Consider the following 13,080-nt stretch of genomic DNA (forward strand, 5'->3'; position numbering starts at 1 on the left):
AACACTTTGGTCTTTAAGTGGTTTTTTTTCTCCCTCTTTTTTTTTTTTTTTCTCCCCTGACAGTTGTACACATGGCTGCCATGATAATTTAGCGAGATACTCCTTTTAAAAACATTAGCGGTCTGGGGGGGAAGGCAGAAGGAAATGAGGGTTTGGGGAGGAGGATTAATTGAAGAGTGCCTTCTCCCTTTCTTTTAATTTCTCTTAAGATTGTTAAAGCTGTTATCACAGTTTTCCATGTTGGAATTTTTAATTAGTTCGATGACTTTGGGATTTATATGTTGATTGAGGCTGAAGTGCTCAGCCCGTGCTGTCACATATCAAAATGGATGTGCAGCCAAATCTTCAAAGCTGTTCTGTAAAGTGGGAGGCGTTAAGCACTGGGTGAGGCAGGTTGAGATACTGGTTGACAGTCTGCAGTTTTATTCCTGTTCAGCAGTGGGGATTCTCCTGCTTTTTGCTTTTGAGAATCGCTTTGCTGCCTCTGGCCATTAACCTTTCCTTACTAGCACTACACATGGGACAGCAAGAAAATACGTCCTGGTTTGTGAGTGAAAGGTGAGGCTGGGCAGCTGTACACCAGGAAAAGAGTTGTGTAACACCGCGTAAAGAGAGGGAACAGGAAGCCGCTCTGCTGCAGAACCTGCACCTCCTGCCCTTCCCTCCAGAGGGAGAAGCCAGATGCTCAGCTGAGAGATGGGAAGCAGAACAGGAAAGAATTAGAAGATGGCAAAGGGTTTGCCCTTGAATTGAGGAATTCTAAAACTGATCTTAGTTGAGAATTAATCACACGTTCTCATGACAGCTACGTTTCTGTGACAGATCTGATCTTGCTCGCCAGTGCTGTGCCAGGAGTAACTCCTTCCCTGGGAATGGTTCTGCCCACTCTTGCCCATTCCTCTGCAAGGACAGACTCATGCAGTAGACAAACAGAACATGTAACAGGTCCAGTCTCACCTTGGGAGGAAGGAATATTTCACCAGTTGGGATTTTTTCCCCTGTATCACAACTTAACCACGTGTGGAATGGTCAGTGCAGCATCTTCCATTCCGTGGGTGACTCCAAAGCTATTCCATTGTCTAGAGGGTGTTTGGGGGATGCCAGGCGCAGCAGTAGCACTGCAAAAGCTGTTTGGTTCCTGTCAAAGTGCCCCTTTGAGACTAGTGCTTGGGAAGTCTCGAGGCTGCAGTTCAGCTGAAGAGCTGCTCGGTGCCAGGGACTCTCTACTAGATCAAAGTTGTACATGTGAGGCTAGATACTGTACAGGAAGGTGATTTATAACTGCTGACATATCCTCTATTCAAGCTGTGTGCTATTCATGTGTGTGTTTGTTTTTAATGGAGAATGTTTAAAAATGGATAAATATTACTTCTGTCTGGTCAGAGATTTAGAGAGGAAAAACAATACTTATAAAGGATGTTTTGTTTTCAGACACTGTTGAATCCTCTCTCTTCTTTCCTTCTAAGAAGAAAAATCGCCCCATCAAAATCCAACAAAAAAAGGAAAGAAAACGCAACTGTGGTTGTTGCAGTGAAGCCAAACTGAAATCTGTTTATAAGTGACCTGGGTCTGCTGCTCCCCTCTCTGAAAAGTGTCATAACATTTGGCTTCTGTGAAGCAAAAGAGGGTTTACAAATGGGCCTTGCAGTTAAAAATGTATTTCAATACGTGTGTACAATATACATGTAAATACCTATTCTTATCTGCTGCAGCTCTATTTCTTTGACAGTCTCTTATTGCATAACTTAATCAGAAAGTAAATACTCATTATAAAGGCATCTTTGTGTTTTCTCAGACGAACAGCACTGCAGTTTGTGTGACGGTAAGTGTAAGACAGAGGAAGGGTACTGCTGGAAGGGTGTTAAGTCTGTATGCCTTACCTCGCTGTGTCCCAGGTCCTGCTAGAATAGCCGTTGCTTTCCATGACCACGACACAGCCCCTGGCAATGGAAGGCAGGAGATCAGAAGCTGAACAGATCACATTTTGATTTGGTTGTCTCATACCATGTACAGGATCCTTCTGCCAGTTGTGCTTCACTAACCCCCTCCGGAATTCTGTACAGCAGACTTCCAGGGTACGACAGCGCAGGAAATACTGGAATTGCCCAGCAGCAGCAGGCTTGTAGTTAAGAAATGATAACCAGCCTGCGGTTACCTGCTAGTCAGGTATTAACGATGCACGTCCAATAGACAGCAAAACCACGGACTCGTCCTGTTTCACTCAGCCACTGCACCGGCGTTCTGCTTGTAGTTAGGTATTTGTGGCTCGTTAACAGAAGTCCAGCTGTCTAGAGGAGTTGTTAAGCAACTAAACTTTTCAACAAATAAGTAACTATTTATTGGTGGTTTTGAGTTACTTTCTATGTTTAGAGTTAAAGCTCAAAATTATCTTCTCGCACGAACATGTGCAAGGCAGGATGAAAAAAGCCCCAAATGGATGATTTTTTTTAAAGTACATTTCCATTAAAATATTTGTATGAGTGGATAAAGCCTCTTCTTGCAAAACTTTAATTCTCTCTTCATCTTTAAATCTTTGAGTATGAAGTAGAGGCAATAGAATTGTATGAAACATGGCTTCCCGCTGGGCTGGTTCAAACCAACCAACCGTCGGTTTAACAATCAAACTCCATCAGTCAGCGATCAAACTCAGCCATCAGTCACTTTGGAGCAGGATGAGGTTTATCTAGTGCTGATTTTAGCAAGACATAAAATCATGTGAGGAAATTATTTATCTTAGTGTGATACTAGCACGATACTGGGACGTTCTATGGTTTTTCCTACCACCGCGTTCTTGAACTTGTCACCTGTGCTGCTGTCGCTGATTGATAGCCCTGATTTTGTCCTGATACCTGGGAGGACAGCTGGTACCCAGCGGTGCATTTACCTGCTCATGGTGTCTTCATCGGTAGGAAGATCCTTACATCACTATAGGTGGTGCATCTTGAAAAACAATGGGGAGCTCTCCTGTATTTGTATGATAACTTTAGTTTACAGGGTGGATTTTCCAGCCTGGTGGTGATGGTAGTGATGGTTCTCAGCTACAAAGGTGCGCAAAAAAATGTTGAACTGTAGGAAATGTGTCTGGTTTTGCTGTGAGGTGACTTTTGCAGAATCCTTAATCTGGCTTCAAAATATGGTTTTTAAAGAAAATAGCCTTTGGAACTCCTTGGGAATTTGTAGCAAATCTACAGGTGAGCAGTGACCATGCCTGAGCATATTGTTAAGTAAATATTATAAATTAATATATATATAAATGCTCTGCATGTACTTTTGTGTTTGTTTTCCATAGCTCGAAGGATGCGTTATCGCGTGGGCACTGGCGTGAGATACGCATGTATAATAATGTTGGATTTTTGTCTCTCTTCCAGAGGGTTCACAGAGTTCCGTGTCAGCTTCTAATGAGATCCAGCAGAACCAACCACAGGCGCTACACTACGCACTAGCCAACGCTCAGCAGGTTCAGATCCACCAGATAGGAGAAGATGGACAAGTCCAAGTAGTATGTACTCAGTTTTTTCTAAATTACTCCGTATCAGCAATCTAGAGTACTACAGACTTTGCTTCACTTCAAATTGCATTTTTAAATTTTAACAGAGTGACGGATCATCACTTCTTAAGCATGATTTTCAGAACATGAACATTGAAGGCTTTATGACAAAATTTTTAGAATTATTTGGCAAAAACCTTCATGTAGGATTTGCTCACACAGTGGTTGCAAATAAATGCATGTTCATTATTGTATAGAGAATTGACTGTCTCTACCTGGCTTGCACTTGCCACAATAATAGCAAACTTCCTAAGTGTATGATTTACACTCCAGAGGTAGTTCCAGCTGTGCCTTTCAAAACAAGAACGCATTTATTTATTTGTTTTCGTTTAAAAACCCTGCATTCTGACGCATTTTGGAACATCTGTTAGCTGGATACTCTACATGTGTATTCATTTAGATACGTGTATATAAGTAAAAGTTATAAATATTGACATTTTTAAAGCCTGAGACTCCTACCATAACCCAGGCCATGCTTATTTTTATATATTTTTTTATATACTCTGAAAAAAACATACATTGTGTGCCAGTTTGACTACACGGATCGTTTTAAATTCAAATTCTACCAAAAAAGTAGGAGAAAATAATGAAATAACAGATCGTGTGGCAATTCTGACAAGCAGCACTCAGAAGTAGTGAGTTATATCAGCTCACTTGCTCTCCTGTGGTAGAAACCTGAGGATTTAACATGTGAAATTGGTTTTCAAAAGCTTCAGGCTTTGCAGTTTACAGCGTTTGTGCACAGTCATGTAACATCAGAACCTTTCCACTGCTGGTATTAGAGTTTTGAAGGTACTCAGAAGTTGGATGGGCCGGCGCTCAGCTGTGCCAGGCAACACGGGGGACACTCAAGTCTGGTCACACAGAGCTGCAGATAGTCAGTGTGGAAACAGGGAAGTTGCTCAGAAATACGATGAAGAAGGAAGGGCTGTGAAGGACAGATGCTTTAGGAACGTTATCTAACAAGACGAGCCTGGAAGAACTGCTGGAGGCTTACTGGAGTCACGATAGAAGAGTCAGAGGACAAAATGTCGAGGAAATTGGGGGAAATGTCAAGATGTGCAGCCGTGTTGAAGGCAGCTGACAGAGCTTTAAGCACCCCTTCAAAGGAGGACTTAAATATTGGCCAGAGTGCTTTTTTAGGGAGTGTGTTGAAGTGGAAGGGGTTCGAGGTGAAAGGGATTGAGAGCAGCTCGACTGCAACGTAAGAGCTGCGGAGAGGAAATTGTGTTTTGCCAAAGTGAAAAAGATTGCTTGTAAAGTAAGAGAAAAGGAAGAGCTGGAGCGTGAGGGACACAAGGAACCATTGGCTGTAGGATTCAGAAAGGGTTGGAAAGTCCAGGCCACCCCTTTTCTTTTCCCTAAGGCCATCCCTGGATACCATATGACCTAACAGGGGGTTGAGGAGCTAATCCTGGAGGGAGATTGCTTTATGAGACTAGATCCGAAGGGCTTTGAGTTGTTATTCTCAAACTTGGCAGAAGGCTACAGAGAAGCTCAAAAAATTAACTTGTGAACTTTTTTCCCCCCTCCTGTCAGCTGAGAGCATCCTCAGTGAAATAATGCTCTTTCTGCAGGAACTGGAGGCACCTGTTCCATTTCCACTTTTTTGCCATGGTGTTAAGGTATTATCATACAAATTTCCTTATCCCTTGGTTTCATCTTCCTAACTGCCGTATGGATGTTTCTAAGGGATTTAACTGATGACTGAAAAGTATTTTTCAAGTCTTGAAAGACAAGATAGAAGGGAAAAAGATACGACATGCATGGATTTAATAGGCAAACCAGTTATGTTTATAGATGCAAGTGATGAAAGTTTTCCTTGTTAAAAGATCTGGGCCTGTCAACTATCCTTTAAATTGATTGTGGAATCTGGGAAAGAACCACTGCGACCCGCAACAGCTCTCTAAATGTTGTCATAATCTGTCGAACGTGGAGAGGGCTCCTGGGTGGAAACAGATGACAGTGGTGTTGCTTTTTCAGCTCTAGCAAACAAGACACACAGATCAGGCTAAGAGTCGTTAGTAAGGTAGGAGTTAGTTCTACTATATGCGTTAAAAGAAAATCAGTATTGGATTGGGGAACCAACTGAAAGGCCATCAAGGTCAGCGATGCATCTGCGAAGGATGAGTGAGCAGTTCTGTTTAGGAATACAAAGGTGGATGAAGTCACCTCCTTTTCGCTCTGGTCAGAAAGGATTGCTTGTATCTGAAAACTGTCCGTGGAGCTCTCAGACGGTCAGTGCTTTTCCCTTGGAGCCGCCAGAGCTGCATGTTAAGGAAGAAAAGTGATTCTCCTCTATCTCAACATGGACCGGGCTGTGCTGTGTTGTTATATACAGTCCCTGTTATCAGAGTGATACTTTCAGTATGGTTTTTTTCTCCCTATAAATAGACAGTTTCCTTCCAAAGGAAATGAAATTGTTTGAAATAGAGGGATCTGTGTTTCTTTGAAAATCACTAGCAATTGTTCTTGTGTTATAAAATAAGGAGAGCCTTTGACAGAATTCCAAATGATTATCTTTAATCTCTGTCTCATGCAGGCATATTAAAATGAACACAAAGCCGTATAAACTCTGAAGTAGGTTATTTAGAATCCAATCTCCCTTGAGGTAAATCACAGTAGCAAAGACTTCGCTGGGCTAGTCAGGCTGCGCAAGGAATTCCGTCCACCCTTATCTGTGTTTGGATCAATGGCGGCTCGATGCCACGTTGAAGTGGGGGGTACAGTCAGCAAGACAAAGTATTAACGTTATGAAAGCCATTAGGGCAGATTCTCCACTGACATAAACCGGTGTAACGGCATTCAAATGCAGGACTTCGTGGCTATTTGTAGCAGCTCGAGAGAGAGTTTTCAGCGTGTTGCTTCACCATGACTATGTGACTGTACAGTGACACATGAATACTTAGAGATATCTTTCAAAGCCTCACTCTCAGTGAGTAGTTAGTCTTGCCGTATCTGTTTTTTAAGAACTGAGTTTCCAAGGTCTTTAAATGGGATTGATGTTTCAGGCACAATGCTAATCTACCAAAGCAAGTTGGTCCCGTGCTTTGTGTATCAGTCAAAAATGTAGATACTTTGTCTATAGAGAGATGCACCATATAAATGTTATTTATTATTATGCCTATTTTCTTTCCTCTTATGTGAAAATGAACCATTCTTTCTTCAAAGTCACTCTGCTTACACTTTGCATAAAAAGCGGGGGGAGGGAGGGGCAGAACATGGGTGCACTTTATTTTTTTTAGAGCTCCCTTTAATTGCTTTCATTGAATAAGCATTTTGTTTCCCTACGTGAAGCTGCGTTGAATCCAAGGTAATGGCTTCTTCCTCTAGTTACGATTTTCTTCTGATGCTCCTTGGTGTTTTCTTTTGTTGCGGATCCCACAGGGCCATCTCCACATAGCCCAGGTTCCTCAAGGCGAGCAAGTCCAAATCACGCAGGACAGCGAGGTGAGCCAAAAGTTTGGGTGCAGCCAAAACTGTGGGTGCCTGTGGAGCAGATGTTGGCCAGAACTTTGGTCCTTGATTCTGAATCTGTTCCTCTGAGATACAATTCAGTGCAGAGACCTGCAGGGCTAGAACTGAGAGCATGTGGTGGAGCCAGGATGAAATGTGCTTTATGGCAGAGAATGCAATATGCTATTTCCAACTCTGGGGTTTTGGGGGAGTTCTGTTTGTTTGTTTGGGATTTTTTTGGTTTCTTTTTTCCTTGGCCAGCCAAGACAGCTCTGTGTGTATGTTGTGCTAATGATTGTTGTATGTGGCTGATGGTCTTCACTGGAGATGGAGTACTTGCAGAGTATTACAGGAAACCAGCTTAGGTGCTGGCACTGCCGTGGAGACATGACGTTATTTCAGCTGCTTTATGAACTAGATGGGTTCAGAATACTCGGTGTCTCTAACTGTGGGAGCTGTTGAACAGGAGTTGGAGAAACGTTCAGGCTCCACCTAGTCAAGATACATTGCAGAATGAAGTGAACTTACCTTCGTTACTGACTAACCTGGCACTGCAGTATTTGCAATTCATTATTTTTTCTTATAAAAAGAGTACAATAGATTGAAAAAGGAGAAATCCACTGCTGAACTCTCCAATTTTGACTTTTTTTACCCTACTCAGGCAGAACAGCCTTTAAAGACAGCTGAGCTTACTTGAGTGAGGGTGCCCTTGTTGGTCATCTAATAATGAACAGAGACTCTGAACTGCTAACCCTGCTGTTAGATTTCTTGTGCACTTTGTTTATGTGAAGAAACAATCACAAAATTAGGCTAAACCTAAATTTATAAACATAAATGCAAGCTTTAATCGGTGTGATTTCCCTGCAGAGTTTTTGTACTCGGTGTTAAGTGTGGGTTAGATTAATCCATTTCCAAAGTACCCTAGATCACATCTCATCCAGCCACTTCTGCTGGAGGAATACTGGTAACACAGGGAGCTATTGGAGAATAAATATTATTGCAAATGTTATATAAATATTACAGTTAAAGACAGTCTCCTTTGAAGAGCTTGTCAGACCTAGAGAGAGCTAAGAAAGGAGCAAAATGTTGTGGGTGTAACGCACTTCGGAGTGTGCTGCAGGGAGACCGAAGCGGTTCTGGGGTACAGAGGCACTGAAAAAATGATGATTCAGCAGAGAGTGGTTGTCATTGATCCTGAGGCTGTCACTTGGCTTCATCCGAAGTTCCCGTACATTAAGACTTTGAAGGACGACAGTTGTCCGTGACAGATGAAAACATCTGGTTTTAAATTTATTTCACTGTACACAGCTGCAAATCAGAGGAAGTGCTGCCAGTAAGAGAAAACACAGAGAACATGCAAATCAAAGAACCGGTGGTTCTCCTCAAAGCAACGTGCTGTTCCTCTCCGAGGCTCTGTGTTTGGGGAGCTGGTTTTTCTTACTCTAAGCGTACTTTTGAAAAGCCATCTCTGAGCATATCAAGAAAACCTAATTTTTTAAAGATACCACTTTCCTTTTAGGCTTTGTAGCTGAGAGTTCCTTTAAAATACTTGACATTAGTGAGAGTTTTCTGTAATAGATGTAATTCCTGTAATAAAACCATGCATAAAAATACCGTATGTTATATAGTGACTTCCAAAAAGCAAAACATGCTGGTGCCGAAAATCCTCCCTGCTTTTTAGGCTGGTTGTCCTCTGTGGTCAGTGCTGAGCACTGAAGTGGGGCTGCATTGCCAAAGTAACCCTCAGCAGAATTTCCCAAAGTAACAGATTTCCTTAATACCGACGTTGCTCAATAATGAGATGAGAAACAGGCCTTTTGGAGGGCAGTTTTCGGTAAAGTCGTGTTTATTGTCCATGCTCTTGTTTTACAGGGAAACCTGCAGATCCATCAGGTTCACGTGGGTCAAGACGGGCAGGTAGGAACAGAACTGACATTTTAGCAGCATTTTACTCTGGTCTTTAAAATTCCTGTTGCAGTTGGAATGATCTCACTTTATTTGTGGCCGTTTTAAAGAGCAAAGTCTGTTCTGGTCTTTCCGTTCAAACAAACAACTTGCAAAATGATGAAACACAAACGAAGTATTTTCTCTGAGGGCTCAGAGTATGTGACCAAGCTTGTGTCGTCACTCCTGAAGGGCTCTTTATCACTGTGGTTTATACCTTCTTGTCTTTGGCCTCTTCCCTCTTACGTTTACTGGATTGATTCTGTGTGTACAGGATGTTCTTCCCTCTGTCACCCTGAGCAGATGGGCACTGGGCGCCACACAAACCTACCAACATTCACTGCAGAGGTTCAAGCTGCTGTTTTTTTATTATATGGCTGTCTTGGGAGGAGCAGATCTTTCACATCTGCTTTTGTGCTTTTTGATAAGACACCTTTATTAGGTGCTTGTGCACACATGAGGTAAGAAAAAGCAGCTTTTACTTTGAGCGCTGAGTCAATAAGTGATTGAATTAACAGAATTTCCACGTCAGGTGTCAGCATTTGGACTCAGACACACTGTACTCCATGTTAAAATATCCACAGCACAAAAATACTCCTGTAAGAAGCTTCCTAGCCAGGCCACTTGAATCGATGTGTTAGGAATTCTTTTGTTCTTGTTGAATATTAATAAGTTGTGAGACACATGGCTAGAACACGAATCCTGCCCTGAACTGAAAAGGGTCACGTCATGGAAGTTCTTGAACCCAAAGGCTTTGAGAAGCTCCCAGTGCTCTGAACTTTTCCCCACATACAGTATTTGTGTGGGGAAGCAATCTGATTTATTTAAACAATAAAACCAAAATAAAGCACTTTAAGTGTTCTGTACTGAGACTTGGATCAGAAGGACTTTTGTAGAAGTGAGGCTGGGAAAGGCGATTTATGGAGACGTGTCGGAACCTTTGCTGTAGTACTTCCTGTTCTTTTTCCCTTCGTGGTGAGGTACTGCTGTCCAAATGACATCGCCTTACAAGGCTAATACTGGGTGGTGGGACGTCTTTTTGAGAGTGGCAAGTAGATTAAGTTAGTTACTTTTTTTTTAAATTATAACCTAATCCTATTATTTTTCCCATTGAAATATCTATTCATAACAAGTATTCCACAAATTGCGTTCCTTTTCTTAAATCGAACCAAAGAATGTAGTTGAAAACGTTGTGAGTTCCTGCAGTTTTCAAGGGAAGTGCTTGGATGACCATATTTTCCCTGACACCCCCCCATGCTAGGCAGGGAGGGGTGAGGGAGGAAAAGCATGACTGAATCGATTTTTGTTATTGAAATGAGCACCAGCTTATCTATATAAAGGCATTGCTGCTAATACGCAGTATCATCCTGTTTAGGGTGATCTTGGTTGCACCTAGGTGGTTGTGGCTGTACGTGTGTACGTAGGAAGTGGGTTTAGCGTCCAATTTTGGGTTTGTTTGTTTTTTTTTTAACTGTACTCTGGGCCCTGCTTTTAAACTTTCGTTGAAATCAAACGGTGAAGTGCTGAGGTTTGTTTGTGCGCTCAGCTGCATTTGCCCCGCCAGCCGGGCACTGTCACACTTCACAGGAACCCTCAAGCTCCTCCAGAAGTATTTGCTGCTTAACTATTTTCCAGTGGACCGAAAAATAGGAGCAAGCAAATATTTAGGGGGGGATTTTTATCTCCCTTCTGCATATTGAAACCTTCACTAGCAGTTTAAGCCACATGAGGCTGCTAAAGCGGGTGAGTAGCACTCACATGATTCCTTGCAACATACGTGAGTTACACCAGGGGGTAGAGGGAGCTCCGTGGCTCAACAGGCTTCTGCTCATCAGCTGAGCTGTATTAAACGACCATTTTTTGAGCTATTAGCTCATCAAAATTGCGAAGGAAAATGAGTTAAACTAAAGTGCGTTTGTGGTTTAAGAACGGAAGTCGAAACTGATAGGTTTTCCTTGGCACTTGCAGCGGGATAAGAGCACAAACCCCCGTCACTCGATACGGCTCAGTGGTGATGTAAGTCATAACAATCCGGTAGCTTGCAGCCATCTGTACACGACCTGCGATCAAAGAGAGCTCTCTAGTTTTCCTACCTGTTTGTTGCTCTCAGGAGAGAGGCTTGTTTTTCTGTGGTTTGAACTCTAGTGCACGCTGCCAAGGGACGCTGAAGAGTATTGATAAGTGAAAAATGTGGCACTTCTGTTACTGAGGTTTTCCAGCTACTATTTACTTACTAATGGTACTGCATCTTAGCTCGGCTACTGAATATTCCCTGTGAAAAATCCATCTCAGGCTGCTGTTTTGCACATGTTACTGTACACTTAACAGGTGTCAGCTCTCCACGCTGCTCAGGTGAGGTTTAGTTCCACTGCCCGTTGCGGGCTGTGCCTTGGATCACAAGGAAGAGGTTCACAGGAAGCTGGGTCTGCAAAGTATGAAGTTGTTAACCTTCATATGAACTAAGGCATAAAATGGCATAAATCAACTGTGAAGTTTTATCAGTAAAATTTCCAGGGTGATGGATGTGTTTTAAGCTTTGTAATACTGGTACTAAGTAGTAGCTTCTCTGCAGAACGCTGCCAGTTGTTGACTTTCACTTTTTTTCCTCCTCTTGAACTGTCTGTCCTGGTAGTTGCACTGAATTTAGATTGTTTTTCTGGCATCATTGTTCGTGGAATGGATGAAATCATGCCAAAAATCCTGCTGTCTACCTACATGTGTATTCTATTAGCTGGAAGTTTCATATTTCAGTGCACATTTAATAAAAATATCAAACTGCAAAAATAATTAGACTTCATACGAAGTAGCACTTGAAGCATTTGACCGGTGGGATTTTTTTTTTTGACTTTGCAGTTTATACCCATGAATTACCAGAAGTTTTCTAATTTGTCTCTCTCTTTCCTCCAATTACCCGCCCTCCTTTCTCCCCGACTCCATCCTTTCCTTCCTTTGAGCTTCAGTGTTCTGCATCCCAGGAGGTGCTCAGTGTGTGTCCTGCACAAGCCGATCCAGTGCCACAGGGTTCAGGAGTAAAGAGGTAGAACAGGGCAGTTTCAGGAATCTGACATCCCTTAGTTCTGCATTTTAGACATTGCGTTTTGTACGTCCCCACCAGTGCTTCTCCAATTTAGAAATTAATTAAAATGACACCAGGCAATGGTCTTCAACTAATAGCCTTAGTTCTTAAATTAAAAAGTTAATGCGCTCTAAAATCTGAAATGCGATCGTGCGTTTTCCTGGAGAGCTGACAATTCGTTCTGCTCATTGAATGAAAAATTAATAAGAGCAGCAGCATTTAGTTCACTTAGAGTCTGGAGGTGAGTCAGAAGCAGCAGGAGAAGTCAGAACAAACAGCGAGTATGATAGATTTAGTAGAAAGAAGCTACCCAGTGTAAATAGCTCTTGTAGTATCAGTCCTCTTACTGTGTGCGTACGGAGTAAAAGGCAGAATTGCTTCTGCTACGTTACATTTTCCAGAAAGAAACTTGGCATGTTACGGAGCTGTAGACACAGTCTCTTCCAGATTGGTTTGTAATCAGTGATGTGCTGAGACCCGTCAGTAACGACTGAGTTAGATTCAGTAGTACAGAGAGGGGGTCGCATTCGGAACATTTTTCTGCTGCTCAGTGAGGTGTTTGTGCAGAGCAGTGATTGCATTATCTCTTCCTGAACTCCAGCCTTGCTGCTGTGGGCTTTATGGCAGCTCTGAGGTCTAGCAGAGTTCAGACACGGGGCTGTGGAGGGAGCCCACCAAGTAAGTTGGAGAAAAGTATTCTCGTGAGTGTAGTGATGGCCTGAGAGTAGGTAATCCATGATCAGAAAAGATACTCTTGGAAAATTGCTGTAGTGGTGGAGAAAATAGGGCAGGGTTCAGGGCTGCAAAAGTAGCAGGTAGTGGCAGTTGGGCCTGAAGGGTTTGAGTGTTGATGTGGCTGAGAAAGAGGTCAGTGTGGGTGTCCTCAGGAGGAGCCTGACGCTGATGTCTCCTTGAGAATTGTTTCTGTATACCCTGTAATATGGCTCAGAGGGAGAGCTGGCCTCATCACCTGCCTGGGAAACATCTGTCCTGTGTTGGTGTTCTGCTGTGGTCTGCGGCGAGGGGTGAGATGTTCTCCCTCAGAGGTGAGGGAAAG

General features: G+C 42.7%; 1 protein-coding gene across 4 annotated transcripts in view; it reads left to right on the forward strand.

Annotated features, from left to right (window-relative positions):
* Nucleotides 1-13,080, forward strand: part of BANP (BTG3 associated nuclear protein) — a 124,810-nt gene that overhangs the window by 51,464 nt on the left and 60,266 nt on the right. For 2 of the 4 annotated variants that reach the window (XM_010145804.1, XM_010145806.1), the window contains 3 exons: nucleotides 3,369-3,499; nucleotides 6,935-6,997; nucleotides 8,876-8,920. In XM_010145804.1, coding sequence (XP_010144106.1) covers nucleotides 3,369-3,499; nucleotides 6,935-6,997; nucleotides 8,876-8,920 — 239 coding nt within the window. Of the gene's footprint in view, nucleotides 1-3,368; nucleotides 3,500-6,924; nucleotides 6,998-8,875; nucleotides 8,921-13,080 lie in introns of all 4 variants that reach the window. The other 2 variants (XM_010145803.1, XM_010145805.1) reach the window with 1 other exon arrangement.

The sequence above is a fragment of the Buceros rhinoceros genome, unplaced genomic scaffold, assembly GCF_000710305.1.
Source record: "Buceros rhinoceros silvestris isolate BGI_N320 unplaced genomic scaffold, ASM71030v1 scaffold11351, whole genome shotgun sequence".
In the NCBI taxonomy this organism is placed as follows: Eukaryota; Metazoa; Chordata; class Aves; order Bucerotiformes; family Bucerotidae; genus Buceros; species Buceros rhinoceros.